Raw genomic sequence first — 27064 nt, forward strand, 5'->3', positions numbered from 1 at the left:
AAGCATGGCCTATTAAGTATATATACTTAATAGTAGAGAGTAACTGATAAATTAGACTAGTAAACTTATACCTAAGTAAATAATTATCATTAAATAGAAAGAACTAAACTAAGAGCACTAGATATAATAGTAGTAAGTGTCCTTATATAGTCCCTTCTATAAGTCCTTCTCCTAAGGTTATTATAACCGAAGGGGATAGTTATATATAGCCCTTATATCAGAAACTATGGATGATTGAGGAGTGGCCAACATTATGCTTCCCGCTCAGATTGGAGTATAACATTATATCGCGAACACGGCCTACCGAGCCCACTGAATGATGTAAAAAAGTAACCTTGTATTCATATGTCCATCAATTCTGAGCAATTGATCTTTCGATGAATTCTAAATACAGAAATGATCTTTTCGTAACCGATCTAAGCGAGAATGCTATGTACTCAATTCTTTCCTGCATTGTCCAGCCACGCTCTGGTAATTCATATTGATATTTTTGAACACTGGCCCCAAAGCGTCAATATTCTCGTCAGTCATCTTCCGCCGCGCAGCAGCGGTGGTCCCGAATGTCTCGGGTGTTCTGGCACCTCCCATCAGGGCCGTGAGAATCGTAAAGGGAGCCAACGATGGATCCTCAACAACGCTGTATATGGTCGTCCCTACGAGGCCGACATCAGTAGCAAGCCGTACCATGCGACCCAAAACGACCATGCTCTCCGTGAAATAATCCAGCTCGCCCTCAAATGGCAGGACCAGAAGCACAACGCCAAGGATGGTCTCAACCAATCGCTTCTCCTTCTCGTCGTCGTAGTCATCTGCGATCTTCACGACGTTTTTCATAGAATCAATGGCTTGCTGAACAATAAAGATAGTCGTGGGGATGGTTTGGATCACATCGTCCAAAACACCAGTCCATGTTTCCGCGTTGATCTCGAGCTGCGTCAGGGCAATCGTCGTATTGAGACTCCGAATGCCAAACAGAGCCTTGGTGATGATATCCTTTGGATGGGATAGAGGAATGGCTATGGAGTGAAGTCCATTGAATACATATTCCAGAATCCTAGCATTTCAACGGAGTAAAGAGCATTGCAATCCCTGCACTAGTTCAAGAGTCAAAATATAGGTTGCATCAACTGGTGACGAAACCACAATCCAGCCCATTCTTAGAGGGACTTTTGGATGAATAATGTTTACACTGATGGTGCTTTTTAGACGTAGTTAAATCTGTTGCAATACCACTCAACAAAGCAAATCACTACCAGTGATGGGCACAGATATCCTGAGCTCAGCTTCATCTACTTGAGTCCCTTTCAACGCCTTTGGATGCATGTAGATTTCACAAGTCTTAGCTGCCCTGTAGGCATTAAAATAAAGACAAATCGGTGTCGGGTTTCTCGTACTACCAGCCTACAATCATAAGTTGTCATTCTCCTATTTTTTGAACTTTCTTTTTTAAAACTGTGGTTGTCCTTTCCAGGCTCCCGACATTCAGTGAAGTTGCTTAGGGGTTGATATTCCTGCACCTTGGCTGACAGAACATTCCTACGCATGAGAACCCATTATGTGGACTAATTCTGAGCACATCGTGATATCCACTAGCTGCCAAAATAGACTAGGCCCCAATTCGGAATTAGTGGTGATGCCGCTGGTGCTGCTTAAGCTTTTGGAGCTTCGCCTCATGGGATAACGTATCTTTGATCTATTGACAATCCATGACGTTAGCCATGATCCCATACCGCCAAGCACCGGAAGTAAGGCCGTTGTTCCTTGATATTAAGAAATACGCACCTTTACGAGCTGGGAAACAGGCGTAGCAGAAACAGATCCTGATGCAGCTGGTGTGGATGCCGGTGCGCTCGAAGCAGGAGCACCACATACTCCGTAGAAGAAATTGGGACTGCTTGCTGTTCCCACTGCCTCATTGCGATACAATTCACAGCTCCCTCCGGCCACATACAGCCATGCACGACAACCTTCCAGCTTCTCGCATTTGAAAGCGCAGTCGGATGCTGTGGCATAGTCGTATCCGAAAGCCAGGGGTGCGCCACTGAAGAGGCCGATGGTGTCGTGTTTGATGTAATTCAAACAGGATGCGGAAGTCATCTGAATACTGGCAATGGCAAGAAGCCAAAATGCCGCTGACGATGATAATACTATTTCTGAGGAGTGGTTCGCTCTTGTCTTTGTTTTCCCCTGGTACGCTGTTGACGCGGATGAGAAGTATAGGAGATAGGTATATGTTAGTAAGGTAGTCTTGAGAAACGAAGAGTGCTTGAAGTGAGATCGCAGCTTGGCAGACTGAAAGCATCGTATTTTTTCGTATTTTTCCCCTTGTCTATCATGCCAAAAAACTCAGGCATAAGAGTGGGATTGCATTAGACCTGACTTTCTTCGCTTACAGTCTGACGGAGATAGTCCCGTACGGGATGCTCCGGACGTACGGAGTAAGCCGTCGAGATTCCTGCAATTTGGGAATTCATTTGTGACAGGTCTGGTACCTTGCATTGTTTGATTTCGGAAGAATATTGTAGTGCGATAAGGAGCATATTTTCGCACAGGATGCCGGAAATCATGTACTACCATCACTCTTAGCCTCTCGATATCACTGCTCTCACATGCGACTTCGGATCCTTGGTTGATAGCGCCGGTCATACCTCCATTTTGATCACTAGCGAAAATATAGGAATCGCTCTATTCTTCCACAATTTCAAACATCGAAACGCGATAATCACAACATTGGTACTAGTAGTCGTACTATATAGAAGCTAGACAGCCTAGTCACTAACGGTTTGTCTTGGCCGGATCCTTGGTTACATCCCACACTGTGAGTTTCCAGCCCCGGCCAATGGGGGACTTACCGGTTGATCTTGTAAATTGCGTTGGTTTAGGGGAGCGATCGAGAGACCCTGAACTATGTTGGAGCCATCGCGCTAAAGTACGACATTCATTAAATACTTGGGTCCGTCCAAGACCTAGAGAAGCTTTCCGAGTCTCCTTGGTATTTCTTGGTTAGATATTGACGCCCATTGAAATTAACGTCCGTTTACAATACCGGTACTTACTCGATACCTACCTGGCTTATTTAGCACTCTTATCACCCGAAGCCTGTTTTCGTTGCCCCTAGTTTGCCTTCGAAAAACCCAACCGTCAGGCCCAGCACATGTAGTAGTTCTTTGATCCCTAGTCTGTAACATTTGCTGTTGCCTACTCCTGCTCTTTAAGAGCCGATACAAATGACAGCGCCATTTTCTCGAATTACATTGTGGCAGCAGGGGCGCGCAACTGCCTTGAGGCGCTGCTTCTTCCGGCCTATGACCAGCCTCTCTTGGCGCAGGATGCATTTTGAACTCAGTAACCGTAGCGATGGCCCGCTACGTGTCCCTGGGATGAGTGGAATCCCTTTGCATCATGAGCTACCCGTCGGTCAGCGTTTCGCACATGCGGTAGCCGACTGGCGGCGGGATCCGCGGTTGACCAAGCCTGAAATGTCAATGCTTCATTTCATGGAGTATGTCACGGAACAGCCTGGCTGGGAAGATTCTATCGAATCGGATGTGCCAATAATGGAACAATGGCAGCGAAAGGCCTTTTCTACGTTCGATCTCACTCCAAGGGCGTGGGAATGGTGTCTGGCCGAGCTAAAAGACAAGGCCTGGGAGTTCAAGCGGACGGATTACGTTACTATCAAAGATGGCGACTCACCTGTTGCCAAATCAGACAGATTAGTGTCATATAGTCTTCTACAAAACTTACGAGAGGAATTGCAACCACTGCTTGACGACCAGACAGCTTCGTTTGATGAATCGGGCAAATCCAGTCCGCTACGCCATCTGGTTGATCCGTCATTACATCCCTTGGTATACGAACGGACCAATGTCCTTGTCGATGGCGGACGGCACTGGCTTGATCCTGCCGGGCCCTCACTTCAAACCAGCGTTCGAAAACTTCCTCGCCCGACGATACCTCCTCAGGATTCCTTTGATTTTCTCACACCGAAAACTGACTATGAAAACCCCTATGGCCATAGAGACGATGAGCGGGGAGAAACAAAAGCATCGTTCTTCTCTGACAAGTTTCAGTGGCTTCCTTGCGAAGTGGAATTCCAAGACGGACCTGGGCGCCCAAGGATTGGTTCTTACATCAATAACCTTCCTTGGACACAGAATGGAGCATACAAGGCGTTCGAAGAACTCCTTGCTCAAGTGATTCCCCTCTGGAATGAGGTATTGGTCATCGGAACCCAAGGGAGAAAGCCAATGCGGATTCGTACTTATGATATACCCCAGCGTCACAAAGAGGAAGCAATTCAGAAGCGGAATGATCTGATCGCGTTGTACCGCTCCCCAAGATCAGCCTTCACCGACCAACAGTGGAGTGAGCTCTGTGCTAAAGTCAGGCCTTACCTTGCTCTCCCCAAATACGACAACCTGAAGGGCCTTCGTGTGAACAAAACGCCAGACGAATTCCCCGCCGATATTCTCGGCAGCTTGACGGATGAACAGTGGAACTCGCCCAAAACTTTGATAAAAGCTGTGGAGGAGAAGATTCGCCGTAGGAATGTCTTTGAACTTCCCGAGCCAGGCATCAGTTTCACATACGAGGAATGGAAGCGAGGAAAAAACACCGGTCGGCCGGTGATGCCTCGTGTGAACATCTCTGAGCCTAACCAGCCTTTTGACCCAATTCCCGACCATGAGTACTACTGCATTAATCTGACAGGCATTGGGGACGGTCTTCAGGTCATTTTTAAAGTGTCAAGCGTTGATCTGACGCCGGACAGACCTTTTTACGAAGGAGACTCTGACTTCCAAGTAGCCGGTATGTTGAATGAGCGAATTGTGGCGACTGCTGTGTGCTACTATGATGTTGATAACATTGACGGGGCCCGAATCTCCTTTCAACAAGAGGCCCGCTTGAATGAATACGAGTTCAATTTGTTCCATCCGAACAAGATTGAGCTGGCTTGGGATATCCCACATTGGGACTACTTTGCGAGACCACCTCCATCTCCTCCGCAAGCGCTCCAGGATCTAGGTTCCATTGCCACTACCAGCAATGGCCGGTTACTCGCCTGGCCCAACACCTTACGTTATAAGGCTGAACCATTCTCGCTGGTTGATTCTTCGAGACCAGGCCACCTTCGGTATATTACGATTCACCTAGTAGATCCTCATTACCGGATCTGCTCCACCAGAAACGTTCCACCTCAGCAGCATGACTGGTGGCCCAAGACAATGGAGATGTCCAATAATCTTCATGGAGCACCACTGCTACGCCTGGAGACGGAAGACTTGCCCATGACTATACAGGAATCTCTTGAGGTCCAGAAGAAAACAAATTTGGAGAGAGAAAAAGCCATGGAGAAGTTGCGTAGTGGCGGTGGCACGGGGGAATACACGTTCCAAGATTTCATAGTGGTCGCAACTGATGGTTTTTCTCCAAATTATTAGATACAACAGGTTTTACAGGCTGTCGTCGATTCCTCTTTCCTCACAAAACCTTCGCATGCCTCCAAAGAAATGGTACTACATCGTAATTAGTGATGCTGGTGAATTGTCACCCAGAGCTACCTTGCCTGTCTAGGGCACTATTAAACTATCTGAATTGTACTGGGCAAATGCGATCCTCCTTAGGTCATAGTAATTATTGAAGGTTGATAAGTCTGCTGCTCGAAATACGGCTTCTGTGGCACAACCAAGGAGTTCTGTGGAGAAAAGGATACCATCAAGCGCCCGTCGTGTGATGCTGCCAGCGGCAGTATCGACCGGGTGGTTGGCTACTGCGAGCAGTGGTCTATCAAGCGACACTGTGAGTATTTCCGTCCCGAGGATATCTCCGCCGGGTATTACACGCATGTCAACTTTGCCTTTGCCAGCATCAACCCGGAGACTTTTGAGGTGGTTGAGGCGGAGCCGTGGGATGATGTGCTCTGGGAGCGGATGCGCAGTCTGCGGCTGGAGCAGCCGAGTGTTGAGATCTGGGTTGCTCTGGGTGGATGGCTGTTCAACGATCCTGATCAGCCGACGAAGAGTACATTCTCGGATATCGCAGGATCCGAGGAGAATCAGAAGAAGTTTGCCAAGTCACTACTTGCGATGATGTCAAAGTACGGCTTTGATGGTGTGGATATCAACTGGTAATTCCCCATCCTTCCGCTGAGGCTATACACCTTACTAACAAGGCCCAGGGAGTATCCCGTTGCGGAAGAGCACAGTGGTCAGAAAGATTGACAATTTCCCAAAGTGGATGAGGAACCTGCGCTCTCAGCTCCAGAGCAGTGGAAAGAAGTACAGGTTGACACTGACCCTCCCTGCGAGTTACTGGTGTATGCTACCCATTCATGGCACGTTATTGGCCTACTAACCACTATAGATCTCCAACACTTTGACATCAAGAGACTGCAGGAGTCGATCAACTGGTTCAATGCCATGTCCTATAGTATGCACAGCACCTGGGACCAGAACAATACCTGGGTCGGACCATTCCTGAATCCCCACACGAACCTGACCGAGATCAAGGGGGCACTAGACCTGATCTGGCGCAATGATATTAAGCCGGCCAAGGTAACAATGGGCCTGGCGTACTACAGCCGCAGTTTTACCCTCTCATCACCAGACTGCTTCGAACCGGGCTGCACATACAAGTCTGGTGGCAATGCAGGTCAGTGCAGCAGCACAGTCGGATTCCTCCTCAATTCCGAGATCCAGACTATAATCAATGAGAATGGCCTCACTCCCAGGTTCTACGAAGAGGATGCCGTCAAGGCGATCCACTGGGTGACCAGTGGGTGTCGTATGAGGACGCAGACACCTTCAAGATCCGCGGCGATTTTGCAAAATCGCAGTGCTAGGGGGCCGTGATGGTGTGGGAGATCAGCCATGACGATCATAAGTCGACCTCTGCCGAAGGGCTGATGACCGGCCTTGGGAAGAAACGAATGCAGCTGACTTCATACTCTGCCGCGAGCGCAGTTCCGTCGACATTGACCAAGAGGAATGACAGTGCCGGCAGCAATGTGGACGTATGTCGTTGGACCAACTGCGGCGAGAATTGTCCCGCCGGGTGGAAATGGATCAGGCGCGCAGATAGCGACACTCTCAGTATGACTGACGAGACCTACTGCTACTCGGGTCAGGATTCCCGCAAGTTCTGCTGTCCAGGCGACGTGGACCTGCCCAGCTGTCAATGGCGCGGTATGCCGAAACACAACGGGAACTGCAGCCCCGGGTGCAAGGACGGTGAGGTCGAAGTCGGCACGCTGGGCTACCCAAACTGCCAGACTGTCACGCCATCTACGGCCCCCTACGGTGAATGCAAGTGGGTGGGAAGCGCGGGCCTGTGTTCCTCGTCCGGCGGTCATAAAGACTGCCCCAGCGATTATCCGACGTTTGTCTTTGCCGGTTCCAACAGCGCTGGCGGAGAGCAGACGTGTACACATGGAGCCAAGAGCTTCTGCTGTAAGGGCAAGGTGCCCTGGCAGTTCAAGAAGTGCTCGTGGCAAAAGAAGGCCACCAATTCCTGAGAGCGGAGACATTCTGCGAGAGCTCCTGCCCCGAAGGACAAACCCGGCTAGGAATGCATGCAGGCGACTGCGGGCTTCGCTGGGAGGCATACTGCTGCGCAGGAGATCCCCCGCCTCCCCCAAAGACTGATGACGGAGTCAGTACTGAGCCGAACGCCGCCACCGTTGAGCCCCGCGACCCCAATCACCTATACTACTACGACTATGGAGTATCAGTTCTTGATCTCAAGATACATGCAGGATCCAGGGGCCCCCTGCCCCGAGTGCTGCGGGCAACCATTATTACGCAACCGAACTGGCGGAATTCGCGCGTACTCTGTATGACCAGGGATATCTGGGGGCTCAAGCATTCAGACTGATCTACCCCGGCAGCGACAATCCCTTGGAGTTCCATACGTCTCAGTATCAGCAGTTCAGGGAAGGAATGAATCGCAATTTCCTCATGGTTGAGAGGGAGATCATGGCGGGATGGACAGAGTAGGTGCCGCAGCAAATTACATATATCCATGGTGGATAGATAGAAGCTACTAAATGTGCAGTGCATTGCTGTAGTCTAGATTATCTTGTTACTTTGAGTCTGATGGCAATTATACTATGGAAGTCATGTTAGGGTTCTCTCTAGTGCTATCTCTAGAGGCGTAAACATGCTCCATCACGGTATCCTAGTCATTCTATTGTTAGATATACCAGAACTAGCTTCCTGCATGGTAATCATTTATACTTTCAAATTCTCTCAGCATAAGCCATCTTGAGGCGCGAAATGTGAATGCGTGATTGATCACATTGTAGTCAGTAGTTGTACCCACTAAATCTGACTTGCTTAAACCCCACCATTCCGTCCATCCTTTTTCCTCATTTTTCAACCATTTCTCATCCACCAACGTCGGAGTAGAGACACACCATAAACACAGATATGGCAGACATAGACAGAGCAATGGCAACAGACAGGCCAGATGAACTCCTGAGAACTACTATAAGGAAGAGCAACCTTGCCACCACCCGCCACCTGCTCAACCGCAACGTCTCCCCAGATGAGCCTTATAGTGATCCGCCGCTCAGCATGGCTATCAGGCACCAGCGCTTGGACATCGTCCAGCTACTCTATGAATATAATATCAAAGGATTCATGGACGAGTTCAATAGGACTGAGATCCACATCGCCACTAGGGTCGGCAATCTCGCCATCCTGGAGTTTATCTGGAACAAGCTCAAGCCTCAACACTAATATAATGGCTTTCTCCACCGGGCCGATCTTAACAGAATGACTCCTCTGCACTATGCAGCCGCCTCTGGATCTCTGGATTGTGTGCGGTTTTTGTTGCATGAAGGCGCAGACGTGAACTCCTGCCCTGAACACAGTATGACCCCGTTGCATTATGCCGCGAAGAGGCCCCATGCACAGGAGATTATCGAGGTGCTCGTGCAGGCTGGGGCCCAGGTCGATGCTGCCACCTCGAACGGAGAAAGTGCTCTCTTTAGTGCTGTTAAGTCTGATGACAAGGATGCGGTCACAGCGCTTCTCTGCGCAGGGGCGAGTGTCACACTGCGGAATCAGTATAACAAAACTATCCTCCACACTGCAGCATACAGCAGTTCACTATCTCTCCTGCAGAGATTGGTTGACGCTAGAGCAGATATAACCGCGCGGAGCACCTCAAACTCGATAATTCTGCACCGCGCAGCGGAGGCTGGGCGCGTAGAGACAGTTACATGGATTCTCCAGCATACACATCTGCCAGCAGACGACGCAAACAGCTATGGCTGGACTCCACTGCACTTTGCTGCAGCAAAAAACCACCTCAGCACAGTCAAGTTTCTTGTTGAGGAATGCGGTGCAGATATCTCCGCCCTCACATCATTCCCTAGAAACGCATCCGCGCTGCACTTAGCTACTTACTGTTTCGGCGAGGACCCAATCCCCCGGGCTAATTGCACACGACTAGTGGCTGACAACACCTCCCTAATCAGCTACCTCCTTGCGCACGGGGTGGACGTCTGGGCGCGCGTAGACAATGGCATTTTAATGGGCGGCTATGAGTCCGGAGAAAACATCTTCAGAGAATTACATGAGTGCACCAGTGGGCCTGAAAGTGAGGATAATTGTGATACAGTCACCCCGCTTAACTGCGCTGCTGCTATTGGGAGTATACCCAAAGCGGAGGCTCTGCTTGCTGCGGGAGCGGACATCAATGCATGTAGTCGGACGGGCATGGGCTGGACGGCGCTGCTCTATATGGTGATGACACTTCCGCTGCACTCTCCTGGGGGCCCCATAACCCCGATAATCCGGTGTTTGATTCAAAATGGAGCGGATGTGCGGATTGTGGATACTAAGGGGCGCAGTGTGGTGCATTATTTGTGTTATTATCTGCGGGCGACAGAGCCTGTGCGGGAGTTTTTGGTGGAGACGGGTGTTTACAAGGAGGATCTGGAGGCTGCGTTGGATTTGAAGGTGATACCTGGGCTTATGAGGGATCTGATATACCAGAATCAGTCATGATGTCTACTAAGAGTGATGGATTGTACAGTCTAAGTAACCACTCATAGGCCTTCCCATACTTCTCTAAATGGAGAGACATTGCAAACTATACATATATTTGCTATACTTTGGTAGTTAACGCAGGAACGGGCCTCCATCTATGACAAGACCCAAGCATCAGTGTCAGGCTCATAGCTCCTTGTCTACATTGTCATGATCAACTGCCTACTAAATACTTAAGCCTACTAGGTACTTATAAACTACCTTAGATATTAATAAGCTCTTATCCAGGACACCAGTAATTATATAACTCTTATCTATTATTCTCGCTCACTCCTATGAATGCTGTCATGACCCGTGTATACGTTGATTTGGTCGAAGACAGCCTCAATGAATACGCTTACGCCGCGGATAGAGCCGGTCTGAGCTACAGTCTATCCGAAAGCGCACAGGGATTGAGTATAGAATTGAACGGTTTCAGCGACAAGATGTCGGTGCTTGTGGAGAAAGTATTACTGGGAGTAAGAGATTTGGAAATCAAGCAAGGGCGATTCGACGTGGCCAAGGAGAGAGTCAGGGAAGCGTATAAGAACTTTGACTACATGGATCCGTACCGACAAATCAATGCCTTCGCGCGCATGTTGATCAGCGAAAGATCCTGGGCTCCCTTTCAAATGCTTGAGGAGCTTCCAGCTGTGACAGCCGAGGATATACGTTCGTACTTTCCCGGACTGCTGCGGCAGATGCACATTGAGATCCTCGTCCATGACAACTTGTATAAGGAAGACGCGCTAAACATTACAAAACTTGTGAAGTCAACACTCCGCCCATATCGACTACCAGAGAGCCAGTGGCCGTCACGCCGCGCGATTGCGTTACCAAATGGAGCAAACCACCTATACGAGAGGGTATTGAAGAAGCCGGATAACGTCAATCATTGTCTCCGGTATATCATCTCAGTCGGCTCTGTCTCGGATCGTTCACATCGAGCCAAGCTACTACTTTTCTGCCAGATTGCCGAAGAGCCGTGCTTTAACACGCTGCGCACAAAGGAGCAGCTGGGATATATCGTCAACTCGGCTGCAAGCGTCTAACTGATGGCTGGCACATGGCGCATCCTCCTGCAGAGCGAGAGGAATTGCAAGTATCTCGAAGAGAGCTGTGATGCATTTTTAGTGACACTTGAGCAGGATTTGCGCTCGATGACCGACGAGACGTTCAAGGAGCATGAGATCGGATTGGTCAACAAACGCTTGGAGAAACTGAAGAATTTAGGTCAAGAAACGTCGCGTTTTTGGACTCATAATACGAGTGAGGTCTTTGACTTTGAGCAAGGTACGTTTGCTACTTTCCAAATTTTTCCAATCTATGTAACCTGCACTCTTACCTCAGGGCCCTGTTCATTGACTAAACTCGGTCGACCAAATCTCAACAGCCTATCACGACGTCGAAAACATCGAACCACTTACGAAGAAAGACATACTCGAATTTTTCAACCAGTACATCCATCCCTCTTCTTCAACTCGCGCGAAACTGTCTATACATCTTATTGCACGGGCATCTACTGGAACGTCTGCAGCAGCAGGAGACTGTGCCGCCGCCGCAGAGAATCCTGACGCTTCAGTGTTGCGTGAAAATCAAGACCTTGTAGCAGTCAATGGACATGAGCCTTCAGTGTCCAACACGAGAATTCCCGTCAAGGTTGAAAATGTAAAAGAATGGAAGGCAAGTCTGCACCTTTCGGCGGCTGCAACACCAGTGAGGGGTCTAACCGAATTCGCGGAGTTTGGATCGAAGTCATGATGTGCCTTTCTTAAGTCCTTCACTCGGCGCGGTATTAGAGCCATCAGTATCGTCGTAGTGGCATCGTTATCTTCGAGAAGAGAGCGGCCTTCGAGGGTTGACTGTTACTTTTGATTCCCTTCCATAGAAGATTACAGGGAATCTCTTTGAGAAAGAGTGCAACGGCGATATGAGGGTTCCTCAGTCATACAGATACAGCAAAATACTTATGCGTGCGGTACATTGAGACGATTTAGGTCAAGTTTCAGATATCATAAGTCGTAATCACCTGTCGTCAGATTTGGAAGAACGAATGTTGAACTGTGCAGCCGCCATACCATAGGAGCTACAAGGATGTTCAAACCATGTCGCGTCAGACTGTCAGTTGGACGGCTTGGTCGCCTGTGTCTCCGTTCGGTCCAGTCTCCGAGGCATGTTGTCGCTTCGCCACCTAAGCCTTGAAGGGCGAGCGACCCGTTGTAGTACTGCCACCACACAGGAAACGCAGTAAGTCAGAAGACTTGGATAGAAGACAAAGTTACGAGCGAATGTGACTATAGTACTCATAATCCAAGACAGTTACATTATCTTGGCGTTCATTGTCGTGGCTATCGCAGGGACTGACACGCGACACAGTGGGCTTCACAGGAAGCAGATGAATTTGACTCAGTTTTGAATTAGTTCGCCCCATATCTTGTCCTCATTTCGAGAGTTGTGATTGACTCTGAGGAAGTAGCGACGCTTATATGCGAAGTGAACACAGCATAGCCAAGCAAACTCAGCCGTTCAGTCTCGAATACAACAAAAAGATCGCTAGACCAATAGAGCACACAACGCTCCAATCAAGTCTTCAACTTCAAAAATATTTCTTGCTAGCTCTGTACCTTTGTCGAACTGTTCTACATGGGATGTCGAAAGTAGATGATGTACCCCCTCGACAGCAGCCCGGCAAAACTTCACCAGGATAAGACCGGGAAGAAACGTCAAGCTACCAAACAGCGAGAACCAAATGATAATGTTTTCGAACTGTTATATACTACGAAGGATGCCAACGTAGTACTCCTCGATCCCACCGTACCCAAGGAACCGGAAATGGATACTGAAAACGGGGGCTGGGAATCCCCATTCTCAAATATCAAATAGAACTGGCCGATTTCCCTTGCTTCAGCTCTGACAACATTCCAGATTATACAAATACTTTACCTATCAAGGGTCCAATAACTTCGCATTTGACGCGAGCTCGTGTCGTGTACGCCCAAGATCTGTTTCAATGGTGTCCATCTCCGCATCCAATGAATGTCACTCATTTCCACTAATCCATCACTCCCAACAAGTTCAACGGGCATTCGATTAGGGTTGTATTGTGGTCCGAAAGGCCTTGTGGTCGTCTGGAAAAAGTTTCACTAGGCTGAAGCTTTCCTTGAGCACCGCCATCACTGTGGACTGCTGGGGACTCGGTATTTGCAAGCGCCGATCAAACAGTACCCACCCAGAGACTGCAAGTAGCGCCACACCCAACTGGAATGCCAACCACGATACTCGCAATTCCCCCCTGGATAAGGATCTCGATTCTGTATTGTCACAAGACTGATCAATCCCGGTGGGAGCGCTCATCACCACGCTGGTGCGGGCTTTATTTGCCATAGTCCTGATGGCGATGACACAGAGTCGCTGCCACTGATGACCACTTTAATCTTTCGAAAGGATGTGGAACGTCGCATTCGCGCGCCATGGCCAAGATTTGCAAGTATATCTCAGATGGCTGGACCGTATGTATGCTGGTCTCTAGTTTCATACTTTTAAACCGCCCATGTGCCCGATTGATCAATGCAACATAAGTCGCCCCGTGATGCTATTCACAAAACTGGTCTACTACCTATCAGAGCTATTTCAACAAGCCAGGCAGCACATAAGACTCGGTGAAATTCCACAACATCGACGAATCCTGCGTATGGAACGCTGCGCCTGTATACCACGTATTTCGATACCCCTGCAGCCCATACAGCTCCCTATAAAAACCCTTCGCAATTTGCTCCGGCGGCACCGTCAACTCAAACGGAGTATGGCTGTTAAACCGCACAAACTTCGGCTCACCGTGTACTTTCTCCGCGAACCCGTTATCCTGCAATTTCTTGACGTACGCCAAGATCTCCTCTCGCACGTAATGGGCCGGTAGACCGTAAGGACTGCCGTATTTGATATCGAAGACGTCTTCTATCGCTGTCGATGTCACCTGGTAGATACCTGGTAGCTTGGGGATGTTATATGGAGTATCAGCGCCGACGGAGAGTGAGCTGAAGTTTGTTGGTAAGCCGGTGTTCGTCAACAAGCTCGTGTAATACCCCGTGTTCAGGAATTCGCCGAAGAGCCCGGCCTCGCGATCATCCAGATCGAAGGGACGCAGATTGTCGAGTTTCTGAGGGATAGCAATCAAAAGTTTCTTGGCTTTCACGATCCGGGAGCCAAATGGTGTTTGCACCTCCAGCTGGACTCCGTTGTCATCTCGGTGATGTGTCGAAACAACGCAGCTACTCAGCAACACGTCTGACCCTAGGAGTGTGGCGGCCTGGTCGTAGATCTTGTGATTATCATGACTCGTCGTGACCAGGAAACCAGCGGAGATATCGTGGATAATATCCAGACCAAAATTCTTGAACACGTACAGCGTGGGCTGTGCAAGGAAATCGCCCAGTCCCTGTCCGAACCTGAATATCGTAGAGACCGCATCGTCAATGTCCGGGTATTTGGCGACAAATTCTCCGAAAGGAAGCAGCAGGTCCTCTGGAACAGGGTCCGGAAGGAAGAATCCGAGCTCGAGCTGTGCATATTGAGCCAGATGTGTCGCATACGCAACCAGCCCAGCCCGAGGATCGGGGCTGGTATAGTTTACTCGTTCGGCCGTGTTGTCATCCAAGTAGACTGGTGTCGCAGCACCAAAGTCTGACGATGCAATTGTCCAAGATACATTCAGCCGGTTGAAATAGTCCTTGACAATTCGTTGATTGTGGAAGACTTCCACGCCGTAGTCAACCGTGACCTTGGTGACGGGATCTTGATATGTATTGGTATGGCCGCCGAGGATGCCCTCTTTCTCGATGAGAATGATGGATTTGCCTTGGTCGCGCAGCCTGACTGCGGAGAATGTGCCCGATGCGCCACCGCCTATGATCGCGACATCGCGAATGATGGCGTTATCCTTGCACTGGACGAACGGAATCTGAGATAGAAGCCCCAGGACAGCGAGCGTCTTGGATACTGGTGGAAACATGATGTTTTCACAACTTCAGGTGTACGGCGTGTCTGAGAACAGAGAACTCCAGGAAGCCAACCTCAAAGTAGGTAAAGGTCCTCTTGGGTGGGGATTGATAGGGACACCGCACAGGAATACCATGAAAACCAACACAGTTGGTGTAGGTTAGAGTATCCAACCAGATTGGCAAGCTAGATCTTGTCTGACAGTGTGGAAAGACTGATCTTTGGTGATCGAACGGGAGCTTCCGGTTATATACAGAATTTGTAGCAGAGAGGAGTCTGATAAAACAACTCCATAACTGGCACAGCCCCACGGATATAAGCGTTACACAAGACTTATATAAATACGGGTCTCGAAACGGGGTCTACCGGGTCAGCACTCAGGAGCACGCGAACAACCAATAAGAGCTGAGAGGCTTGAGAATGGCAGGCGGGGGTGCAAAGCCGGCTAAGCTTGGAGTTGGCCTTTGAAGGCCCAGCTATGCCCTTGCATTTTGTGTTGTACTGTATTGCGCAGCAGACAATCACAAGATGAAATATTAGTGTTACCTGGTCAGCTCATCCTGTTACCCTGTACATTCTCCCCTAGACCTCTATTAATGTGCATACCATCAGATTAGTGCCTCAACACTATAACATTATGTATTAGTTAGAAGTACTGCTGCCAGGATTCTAACCCATTATTGTCCTACTAGCAGGGTATGATAGCCAGTTAAAGTATACCTATCTCATGCCGCCACTTGCAGAAGCCTTAAAAAAACAAAAATTAAAATTAAAATTAAAATTAAAATTAAAATTAAAGGAAATAAAAAAGACATCAAAAAAAGTAAAAAGAACAAGAATAAAATTAAAAATAAATTAGATTCTGGTGGTATAAGTTGTGTATGGGTGCTATTTCCAATACGAAACATTTATTGCTTTCTTTGCTGGGCGAGGCTGATCTTGGAACTACAGTCTGCTGGATGTTTAGAGGCTATATATCCACAAAACAAGATTTTGCCGCGTCTCACCTTATTAGTTCTTTGCCCACACCCTGACGTGGCAGCCATTGATAATGCTGCCCATGTCCTCTTGGGTGCATGTACAGGCATGCATGCGCACGGACGTGGAGGCCATCGGCGGTGTTGTCCACATCCTCCTGGTCACATTGATATTTCGCCAGTAAGAAAGCATATATTCATGGTTCTTAAAACTTTCTAAGCAGCATCCTCTTTGTTTAAGTTCGCATTATCCTATATCGGTTAAGGCCAGTACGCTCAGGGACACTTGCGACTGGGTGTTGTTAGGACTTCCATATGCTCCAGAGCCATCTATAATAATCAGCCGGTCTTCTCAACCTCAGGATATGTCAAAGTATGCCTCTAAAGGGGAAGAGATCTGCGCTTCCCGGGCTGCACCATGCATGCTCTCAGCCGTGGGAAGGACCAAATTTACAGGTCTCACGTTTCCCTTCTGCGAGGATGGCACAAGCTGCTGTATGCCAGCAGCGGCTCTGACCGTACGCTCGCATGCCCACCCCAGCTCCATAATACTGGTGAGCGTGTCATTCGCATCAAATCTCATGCAGTATATTCAAGAACAAACCTGAGTGAACTCATATCACTCTGTACCTTAGATGGTAAAAATGAGGTCTCCTTTCCCCGCATATCCTGTGGGCCACCTCGGCAGAGCAGTTCTTGGGATGTGGGTTTCATCACATCACAGGTATTACGTACGACCCAAAACTGATTGGACAGTCAAGAGTGCCCGACGTCTGTCAACAATCTGGTTGAAATTGGGATAAACAGGCCCTCAATCTATGGCCTACTTCCGTAAAATAAGCGGCTGCTTAAGCATTGCCGGCACGAGAAGGTCAAGGAATGTTCGTCCTTAGCTCACATAGCTGACAAGACCTGCCGGTCCTTCGGTAGACACAAGAACAGTGTCGTTCTGACGGATCATAGCCAGGTCAATATAGGATGTCTTTCCGCTACGAGATTCACCATCAAGGACACGAGTCTTTCAAGACCAGACGGCTTATTGAGGAACATCCGGCTATCTGCATAGACACTACTGACATATTCATCCATTTGAGACTCAAATGTTTGACTCCATACGAGGCTGACAACATGGAGACCGCTTGGTCCCCTCGGGGACCCCTGCCAAGTATCAATAAGTGCCGATTATACTCGCCTAAAGAGGCAGACCACCGGTAGTTGCGCGAGTGGGGTACTGTAGCTGCTTCCCATTCGGTGAGTTTTGGATGGGCCGCTGCGAGTCAACAAGGCTCCTTGCAAATGAAGTGACGCGTAGATAGTCCTTGTCTTGCTGGGTGTCCGCATGACCTCTGAACAAGCAGGACAGTCTTGCATCCCAGACAATGACTTCTTTGCGTAGGTAGTTGACTTGAGCCCTCGTATTCTGAACATAAGCCTGTCTGAGAGCCTCCGACCTCGTATTTCAAATTGCTGGAGGGCTTGCCGACAAGGCTGACCACAGCCCAGCCCAGTAGGTAAAGTATAAAGCGACAACCTTTTTCCACCTTACTTACTGTAGCCACATTGCTTATTTACACTTTTCCATCATAGACGAGTCACTCATACCAACCTAGTCGTTCTAGACATGTACGTCTTCGCACTCGTCGTCGGTTCCATGCTGGCCGGCCATGCACATGCTGCCTACCAGGTGCTGTCGCCTTTCTCCGGAGCAGGTCTCACCAAGCGTCAGAGTGACGATCAGTCTTTTATCCCGGGTACGACCTACGGTTGTCCAGATGGGTGGCCGGTTTGCGGTACCAGCAATATCTGCTATAGTCCGAGCCGGGGCGATACCTGCTGCCCCGAGGGGACCTGTATGTATCCATCTCTTAACTGTTTCATTGAGACGCAATACTGAATAGGATGTTATGTAGATGCCTGTCCTAACGGTTCCTTCTGCCTGAAGGATCCTTACTGCTGTCCTGATGTGCGTACCATCTCAACAACGCAGCAATATCTACCCAATGGAGCATCAGTAATAATATCGAGTATAGGGTCTCGACAAAGAATCATGTGCCAAGAAGTTTGGCGTAACTCTCCAACCAACGACCACCGCTGAGCCAACTACCAGCTCCTCTTCGTCGAGCACCAGCAGCAGCACCAGCTCGACCTCGTCGAAGCGCTTGATCCCGACCTCAACCAGTTCGTCCTCGATGACCCCAATTGCAACGACTAACTCTCCTGCGGTCCCGACCACTGGGATGGCCACCGGTGCGGCGACTTCCAGCCTGCCGTTGTTCACTGGTGGTGCGAATGCGCCGGTTCTTGGGGGGGCGGCTGCTGTTTTAGGTGGTTTGGGGATGATAGGGAATCTGCTTATTTAGGTCCATGATCTAAAGCATGAGGGCAAAACGTAAGGGTCATCGAGGAGTACGGCAGTAATTCAAATGGATGGTTTATGATTGAAATGTTGAATATGGTATTAGGAACTCTCAATTTGAATTGACGTGATAGTAACCTATCCAGGCGAGTGCAGTACATCAGAACTTCAAAAGCTTGCCAAGAGTATTGACATATACTACATCTTTTGTATCAGTTGGTTTCCCGCAGCCCGCCCGTGTGTTCCCAGTCAAAGTTACCAGGCGTGGGGGCATAAGAAAGGGTGCTTTTCCTTTATGAAGATCGCGGAACTGAGAAGCTGAATCACTAAAAGGACTAGTCACTTCCTCAAGGCAATAATTACCACCGAGTCTGACAGTGGAAACCCCTGGAATGTCAGCTAGGAGCGGTCTTTCCTCTAGTTTTGTTAGGGAGCTGGTGGTAACAGGCTGTATAGGATAATAAGCAGGGCCATATTGATTGCACCAGCCATTCTGCTTAATCTAGAGGGTAGAAAGGTGCCGAGAAGGATGCTCGTGAGCAATCTGCCAGCGACCATGGAATGTTTCATGCCAAGTAGACAAACCGGGACGAAACATGTGTTGGATTACTCTGTACAGTCCCTGGCATGCTTGTCCGCACCAACATTCCTTAATCCTCATGCACTTCTTCCTCAAGCGAGCAGTATGGGTGGTGCAATCAACATAGCTCTGAGCCGGGCTACGAACCATGCAGAGTTACACAGCAGGTGGTGATCAAAATGGTAGGGCATACAGATCACAAGACAAAAACCACATTGGGGGCCATTCGAAGCCAGACTAGATACATAGAATAAGGTCACAACTCGTCAGGATTGGACAGAACACGAGGACAACCTCGTATTCTGTGCCTGACCGGTGCTTGGCAGCGCTTCGGGACGATTCGACCTAGTGCAAGGTCCACTTGTGGAGCAATTTGGCAGTACCCCGCGGTCCGTGCTGTGCCTGTCTGAAAAGAGAGTATGCATCCTGTCATTCTTGATCTTGTTCAAGTTCTTGTTTTTACCCGGTATCTTGGGCCAGCGCTTCTCACTTCCCCGCCCTGTCTAGTGCTACTGCCCGCAACATTGCACCGAGTATCGTAGGATGCAACCCCTGCCGATTGATTTAAAAGCCTGACGCAGCATGGATGTTCGAGCCTCGAGGCCCAAAGTAATCGCAAACAACCCTCCAACCGGTTAGCGCGGTCTTGCGGGCGATTCAAATTGAGCGGTGGGCAGCACAGTCAGCACTAATAGCAGGTCGCTTCCGCAGTGGAAAGTGCACTGCCAATCCCAACTCACAGCGGCCTGCTCTAAATTGCTTCTTGACATCCAGAAGTCATAAATGGCCCGCTTTCGTCCGTCGCTGAATAAAGCCAATGAAACGGCACTGATAGGTAGAATGAAGGCGGCAAAGCAAAGGATCCTGCAGGCAAGGCTCAGCCATGGCCCACACACAAATTACCTTGACAGGGCTTGCTATTCCCAGCTCACTCAGGAGCCGCATTTCCTATAAGAACGGCTGAAGGGTCTCTGTCTCCCGACGGGGCCTGAGTCCGCTCTTGTCCGGGCACCTCAATTTAATATGTCTCCGCCAACTTATGATCACTACGCCGATTGCGACCCAGTCCCGGACAAACGACCCCAGTCGCCAGTGCCAGCGCCAGTGCCAGTGCCAGTGTCAGTCCAAGAGACAGAGACTCCGGCCGCATGGGGCATTGGATGGAGGTGCCCGGGCCTGATGGTCGGGCTCGTCATTTCCGGTGCGATGCTGTCGATGGGTCATCATCTCTACTACGAGAGCTTGGACGGCCGTCGCGTCGCGTCTCGCGAGCAACAAACGTGGGCGATCCGGATCGGAACTGGCTTTGCCTTTTTGATCAAATCATGCCTGGTGTCGGCCGTTGGGCTCGCAGCTGTGCAGGAGACCTGGGCCACCCTCCGCCGGAAGAGTGTCCGGCTCAGTGGGATCGATAGCATGTTTGCCGTCCGGGACAGCCCTCTTGCTTTTCTCACCCTGGACTTGTGGCTCTATGCAAAGACGCTGACCGTGCTGGCGATGGTTGCCTGGTATGTGCACCTCCATGCCTCGTGGTGAGCCTATGACTGATTCTCGATCCGACCAGGCTGATTCCCCTGACAGCGATCGTTACGCCTGCAACATTGAACATAGTTACATATCCAGCCAGGGATAAGATCGAGCGGCTCGTTCCGAACGTTAACTTTGACCCATCATTCTGGCGTAATGAGGCACAATTCGATGAGATGTGGCACATCACCTCCCCATCTGCCAGCATCGCCCGCGTATTCGCAACCTTGGCCTCATCGGCCCAAGTGCTTCCAGTCTCTGCACCGTTCTCCAACTCGTCTTACGAACTCTCATTCTGGGGTCCTTCGTACAAATGCCAGCGACTGAGTGAAGCTCTCGTGGAGATAGACGGGGTGACGCAGAAACTGTGGGATAGCGAAATTCCAGAGCCGCAGTTCCAGACAACGAGGCTCTACATGGGGACTGCACCTTCGGCTCTCAACAATACCGTCTTCATATCAGCTGCAGGCAGCAATCCGCTGTGGAACGACAACGCCACACAGCCCACCGAGTTTGTCTGCCAGCTCTGGAATACCTCCTACGTGGTCAACATGCATTTCACCAACGGCATTCAGACGCTGACGCCAATCTCAGTCGACCACATCGCTTATGCCAATTGGAATAGAACGGATGCTACTAGCTCCGCAGCACCTTCATACTCAGGATTAGATCCAACAGTGAATGCAGGCTTTTACATAATGCAGATGATCCTCTCGGGTCTTCTCCAAGGTGAACTGGTTCAGAGTAAGAGAGCGGGAGTGTATCAGAATAAGACTGTTGCATCTAGGACGACATACACCGATACGTCACTTGCGTACACCGGCCTCTTTGCCTGTCCAGAATTATGGAACACCAGCAGCCACTATTATAAATATGGCAATGACACCACTACTACTTCGTGCCGGAACGGAACCTTGGCCCAGGCCATCGAGGACCTGAGCCACAATTTCACCTACAGCCTGCTCAGCCTCAATGGCGGAAACACCACCGTCAAAGTGACGGACTTGACCTACCGCAACTACTATTTCTACGGCCGTACGGCCCTGCTCGGGGCTTACATGTGTGCGCTGGCTGTCACGATTGCGTGCGTCGTCGTCGGCTTCTTCGCCCTGCGACGAAACGGCGTCCCCCAAAACAACTCATTCTCAAGTGTCTTGATGACGACTCGGAATCCGGAGCTGGACCGCTTGGCAGTCGGCCATTGCTTGGGATCCGAGCCGCTGAAGGGGGATATTGATAAGGTTCGGCTGCAGTTTGGGGAGGTTGAGGGCGCGAATCTGCGGCATAGGCATGCGGCGTTCGGGTCCCAGGGTTCGGTGACAGCCCTCTCTAAGGGCGAGCAATATTATTAGGTAGGGCTAGGTAGAAAATGATGCTACATTTATGGAAACTGTAGAGGCGATTGGCTATCGGGTAGTAAGTTGGTTGGGCTGCCTCATTCATGGCATGTTCTGGTAAGCCAAACTTATATATTTCACGTAGCCGCCTATATGGAAGGTAGTGGAAGGTAGTCGCGACGACCCCACGACCTCACTATCCTAACCTTAATTATCCGCGCAACATTCGACTTGAAAGTAGACTTGAAAGTAGACTTGATACTCTTAATGTCTTATCCTAATAGCAGCCTTATCATGACAAGATTCCCCCCCTGATAGCAGTCAAAATGTGACTGCTTTACAATACAGTCATCGCAGAATGGAGGAGCCATGGCTTGTAATCTGGGATGAGGTGTCTGGTGACCTTATTTGTGATCTTTTCATGGCATAGCCCCTGGAGGATGCTGTTGATGCAAGAGACATGTTAGTAGCAGACAAGAATGCACTCCACCCAGACAGATGGGCCTATGATCTGCTTTCTGCCTATGAACTGCCCATGCTTTCTGCATATATGGAGTCACGCACAAAAACACTAGTAGCTACTTCAGAGCCACAGTTTACACCAATAATATATAGGCATTCCTAAGAATGGCAGGTACATAGTAGTTTCATTGGCCAGAAGTGATCAGGCCCTGCATTTGTTCAGCTGCCCACTTGCCAACTTGCCCATCATCTCTTCTTCCCTCAAAGCTAAAAACTAGATGTAGTGGTCCTTGTTCTGTAAGCACTAATGTTATCCTATAAGTGCTAATGTCGTTTTGTAAGCACTAATGTCGTTCTAAAAGCACTGATATTGCTCTGTAAGCACTAATGTTGTTCTGTAAATATCAATGTCACCCTAACCTTGAGGAAGCCTCCAGACCCCAATAGCTCTAGAGACCTCTACACACCCACATATATAAGGCCTCTCGAGTATGAGATGGATTATAGTAATCGCAGCGTCTTCACTCATCTCTCAGACCCTTACAGTTACGGTCCACATTACCGGTGTTTCGGTCCTCCCTCTCCAGCCAAAATAGAGCCTCTATACCATACCTCTTCCTGAATCATCAATTCACAATGAAGGCTCATCTTTTCGCTTTAATCTCTGCCATTCCTTCAGCCCTTGGCTGTCTTCACTATGTTGGCCAAATATACCTAGCGCCAAATGGGCCTGAGCTCAAGACCGCTTGGATTATTGATGATGGGACCCTTGTGTGTGAGGCAGCTTGGGGCTCTTCACGGTCTATGGCAGGTTACAAAATAAACTGCATCAGTGGCTACTCCTTGGAGGTCGGGGCCGATGGGGCCGCAGCTTGGTACGGCACGCCGCACGGCAGCTTCCGTTGGAGCCAGGGCACCGACCGTAGTGATAATTTTATCGTCTGGGACAATTGGCGGTTTTGCTAAGGAAAGGTATGCTTCGTCTCAAGCCTTAGATCTTTGAATTATGAGTATGCTAATGGCAGGATTGTTTAGATCGGGACTGTTCGAGATGGCTTGAATTGGCAGATGCTTGGTCCGAAGAGCATGCTGTTGAAGATCGCTTGCCGGAATATCCTCCCAAAAATGATCTTTTCGATCTGCTGATCCCTTCTTGAGCACAAAGTCGGCGAAGAAAACCAAGAGGGAGCAGAAGAGACAGGCCATTGCAGATGAATAGTGAAAGTCAGGACTGAGGTTGCGCCAACGTGTCTCTAATTTTATAAGAGTATAAACTAGGATATGTTGAGTGCTTCGCTTACACCTCAGTGATATGGTGATATAACCTGATTATGATGATTAACTTCTCAGGAAAGCAGAATGGTATCTTCATATCTATCCTTGCGTAAAGTATTAGAAAGCTTAGTATCACGGAAGGAACATCATAGTCCTTAGACTCCTTACCACACCATGTGCTCAATGTTTATCGACACATTTGAAGAGTAGATGCGTCGTCTGGTTTATATGAGGATTTCGATGGTTCTCAATGGTCTCTGCTGACTCGCAGCACTTTGAAAATTGTTAGTCAAAACATAAAGAGTTCTTGAAGCAAGTGCTGTAAAGTTGCATTCGGTCCGGGTTCGGGCGAGTTCACCCTCAGTTGGAACAGAATCAAATCGTTATCTTGGCACTATTTTGCTTGGACCGAACAGAAAACCTTATTCAGGATAGTCTCCTAGTGAGTAGGAAGAGATTATTGTCTCCATTGGCGTCTAGTAGCAGATAGAATGACCCTATTCTATAATGGGAAGAAATTCCTTCAGATCCTTCTTTACTTAAATAGAGTAGTGTAGGAAATCTAGAGCAGCAGATCATATATACTATTTTACCTTATACAGGGAGAGCCTAGGAAGATGCTAAAACTGAAGTAAGAGGCAGGATTATGACCATAGGGCTTTTGGGTTGAGAAGTTCATAGGAGCCAATAGACTAGTCTTGCCCCCAGAGGGTGAGAAGTCAGTGGGGTTTAGATAACTTGGTTTCACCCCTGGAGGGCAAGAAGTCAACAGGATACGATAAACCGGTCTTGCCCTCCTGGGGCGAGAAGTCCATCAGATCTCAAGGACTCAGTTCGTCCTTAAAGGGCCAGGAGAGGATGGGATCTGGAGTACTAGTTTCACCCTGAAAGGGCAAGTGGTTAGTGGGATGGGAGTGGTTTCGCCCCCAGTTGCTTTCTTACTGAAAGGGATGAGAACGTGCGACCCCGTAAACTAAGGCTTCGAAAAAGGAGAAACCTCTAAAATTCCGGGCTACGGGGAGAACTGGAGTGTTCACCAGAAGTCACAGCACATCTTTTCATCAGAGAAATCTACCATAATCCTCTGCCCTAATGGCAAGGTAGCCAATTCCTCCAGTTAAATAGCTAACGTTCCCCCGGCCTCCGAATAGGGCAGTTTTTCGTATCCTTATCCTGGCCCCAATTCCTCGCAGTATAGTCAACCAGGACATCCCTACTAGTAAAAGTCGGCGGCAGGTAACTGATGACATCTTTCTCCGTATAGGGAGCTCCGGTTTCCTTAAGGGCGTCAAGAATTCTCTTGGTGAGGTAGTCGGTGAAAACCACATCAAATGAAGGCGGGTAATGAGACAGGTTCGGGAAGCTGGCATTTGCCCAGAACAGTTTCATGTATCTTTCGTCCTCGATAACAGGAGAGTGTAAAGTGTCGTCCCCATCGTTGCCTAAGGCGTCGTGCGTTGTGTACCCTGGGCTGTATTGTTTCCGTTCCCCCTTTTGTTGTTCAGGCTTGTAAGAAAAAGTGGCCTGATGATAACTACGATCATCAAATATGCTCCGGAGTTCCAGGTGTGACTGATACTGGGATCCATGACCCTCTTCGCGAATCACAGTGGGATCATTATGGTCGCCGTCATCGATGCAGGAAACGTCTTGCTTTGCCTTCAACCATGAAGTCATCTTCTTAAAATCATCACATGACATATTCGCGATGTACTGGAAATGATTCGGAAAGGGCACGACAGCATAAGCGTCCCCTGTCATGAAAGGGCCCTGATAAATATTATCCCGGATTGTGCCGTCGTTGGAAAGCACGACCCGCGGAAGGTGTGCCCGCTCTTTGTTGACAACCGTATCAGCGAGGGCAACCTTTAGGAGCTCATAGATATTACCGTCCTGTCCCACTTTCTTGCAATTGAAGCAGTAATCTTCTTTTGCGCAGCCTAGAAAGTGGGTCAGGTTGAGTAAAAGTCGGGCTTTGCTGATATCGTCGGTGACCTTGCGGCCCAGGGGCCTATCGAAGGATGCTGGCACGGACGGGTTGCTGGTGTCTCCTTCCAGGTTTACCGTATGGTACGCAAACGTTACACGGTTCCAGTCCAGGTATCGGCGATCTAGGAGATAAGGGGCATCCTGTATATCTCCTTGATTGCCTACGGCGCAGGACTTGCTTGGACGAGGCTCGTCACCCAGCAGTGCCTTCGCACCAGACCACGTAGGTGATGGCACGTTGTTCAAGGCCACCCATCCCACGGTATCGCAATACTTGCCAGATTCAATACCTGAGGATCTTTCGTCATAACACGTGAAGTTTCGATGATGGGCGTGGCCCCCGAAGAGCTGGATAGGCTTATCTGTCGAATTCCTGATCCTATCGCGCAGACACACCAGAGGATTATCCTTTTCAGGATCCACGCAAGGAGCGTACGTAGGCGCATGACCAACAATCACGTAGAGGTCAACCTCTTTTTTCATGGCTTCCTCAAACCACGTTTGTTCGGATATCCAGCCCGCGCTGTATACCTTTGTATTACTTAGATCCCTGAGGACAGGGTCATTGATAGTGACTCCAAACGCCACGATCCGTAGCCCATTTCTGGTCTGGAAAGCGCGATATCGATTGCCAATTGATTTAAAGACCCCATTTTCTTTTACGTCGACGTTACTGGTGAGAAACCGGTCACCAAAAACTCTCGATAGGTTGTGGTGGATGTTAAGCGCTTCTGCCCCGGTTCGAACGCCGTGGTTACCAATGGTCAGGAGATCGTAGTCAATGTTCTCAAAGATACTGTCTGAGACAGCTCCTTTAGGGCTTGTACTGTCGCTGAGGCCGCCACCGTCATGGAAGTCTCCTAGAAGAAGCAAATGTGACCACTTCAATATCGGAGATTCTTCTCAAAGTAAAACGCACTGACATCAAAGATAACTCACCACTATCGATAAGAAGAAGATCTACCTTCTTGCGTAAGGCTTTATCTTTCATGTGGATGACAAACGAGACGAAGTCGCCCCAGTCAGCACCCCAGCTGGGTACATTTGCGTGCCCGTCAAGCCATCCATGAGTATCCGTTGTGTGCAGAAAGTTGACCTTTCCCCAGGGAAGAGGAGCTCGGGGTATTTCAGTCGTATTGAAGGCTTCTTTCTGTTGTTGAGGATAAATAATGTTGTCATCGAATGCAGTACCAGGCACTGCGGCAAGTGCCAGCAGCGCTGCAATGGAAAGCACAGAGTGAGATCGCATCTTGATAGATCTCGAAATCAGTAGCCTGGTTTAGCTTTGATGGGAGAGTGTTATCAAGACCTATTCGACTGGTAGCGTCATACACTGGGTTAAGCTATTGCTAATAGAAGACAGGGTAGAAGACAGGATGGAAGACAGGAGACGCCGAGGAAAGGGACAGGAATACCTTAAGTATACCTGCCACTGCAGCTTATGGCATCTCCAGGTAGTGGCTGCATACCATCCCTGCTGTTTCACTCTGATGTTACACAATGAATGCTGATGGGTTGGAGCTACTCTA

General features: G+C 49.2%; 7 protein-coding genes across 7 annotated transcripts; 4 read left to right on the forward strand and 3 right to left on the reverse strand.

Moving 5' to 3' along the window:
* Positions 1-429: 429 nt before the first annotated feature.
* On the reverse strand, positions 430-2097 carry ALT_1251 (uncharacterized protein; the record flags this gene model as incomplete). The annotated part of the gene is made up of 2 exons (XM_089599118.1): positions 430-993; positions 1783-2097. 2 exons carry the CDS (start codon positions 2095-2097, stop codon positions 430-432), a joined length of 879 nt encoding a protein of 292 aa, XP_089456782.1.
* A 1232-nt stretch (positions 2098-3329) lies between these two features.
* On the forward strand, positions 3330-8741 carry ALT_1252 (uncharacterized protein; the record flags this gene model as incomplete). Its single annotated transcript, XM_089599119.1, has 8 exons — positions 3330-5364; positions 5656-6114; positions 6182-6319; positions 6367-6770; positions 6845-7451; positions 7502-7653; positions 7764-7993; positions 8495-8741. 8 exons carry the CDS (start codon positions 3330-3332, stop codon positions 8739-8741), a joined length of 4272 nt encoding a protein of 1423 aa, XP_089456783.1.
* A 36-nt stretch (positions 8742-8777) lies between these two features.
* On the forward strand, positions 8778-10016 carry ALT_1253 (putative ankyrin repeat protein; the record flags this gene model as incomplete). Its single annotated transcript, XM_089599120.1, has 1 exon — positions 8778-10016. One exon carries the CDS (start codon positions 8778-8780, stop codon positions 10014-10016), a length of 1239 nt encoding a protein of 412 aa, XP_089456784.1.
* A 329-nt stretch (positions 10017-10345) lies between these two features.
* Positions 10346-11089, forward strand: ALT_1254 (uncharacterized protein; the record flags this gene model as incomplete). Its single annotated transcript, XM_033563825.2, has 1 exon — positions 10346-11089. The coding sequence occupies one exon, from the start codon at positions 10346-10348 to the stop codon at positions 11087-11089; it is 744 nt and encodes a 247-aa protein (XP_033419716.2).
* A 2573-nt stretch (positions 11090-13662) lies between these two features.
* Positions 13663-15045, reverse strand: ALT_1255 (flavin monoamine oxidase family protein; the record flags this gene model as incomplete). Its single annotated transcript, XM_033563823.1, has 1 exon — positions 13663-15045. One exon carries the CDS (start codon positions 15043-15045, stop codon positions 13663-13665), a length of 1383 nt encoding a protein of 460 aa, XP_033419714.1.
* Positions 15046-17630: 2585 nt separating this feature from the next.
* Positions 17631-21824, forward strand: ALT_1256 (uncharacterized protein; the record flags this gene model as incomplete). Its single annotated transcript, XM_033563822.2, has 5 exons — positions 17631-17859; positions 17920-17972; positions 18040-18334; positions 19901-20453; positions 20510-21824. The coding sequence occupies 5 exons, from the start codon at positions 17631-17633 to the stop codon at positions 21822-21824; spliced, it is 2445 nt and encodes an 814-aa protein (XP_033419713.2).
* Positions 21825-24671: 2847 nt separating this feature from the next.
* ALT_1257 (Ser/Thr protein phosphatase family protein) lies at positions 24672-26784 on the reverse strand (the record flags this gene model as incomplete). Its single annotated transcript, XM_033563820.2, has 2 exons — positions 24672-26395; positions 26475-26784. The coding sequence occupies 2 exons, from the start codon at positions 26782-26784 to the stop codon at positions 24672-24674; spliced, it is 2034 nt and encodes a 677-aa protein (XP_033419711.2).
* Between the last annotated feature and the right edge of the window lie 280 nt (positions 26785-27064).

Source organism: Aspergillus lentulus (assembly GCF_001445615.1).
Source record: "Aspergillus lentulus DNA, contig: Alt01, strain: IFM 54703, whole genome shotgun sequence".
Taxonomy (NCBI): domain Eukaryota; kingdom Fungi; phylum Ascomycota; class Eurotiomycetes; order Eurotiales; family Aspergillaceae; genus Aspergillus; species Aspergillus lentulus.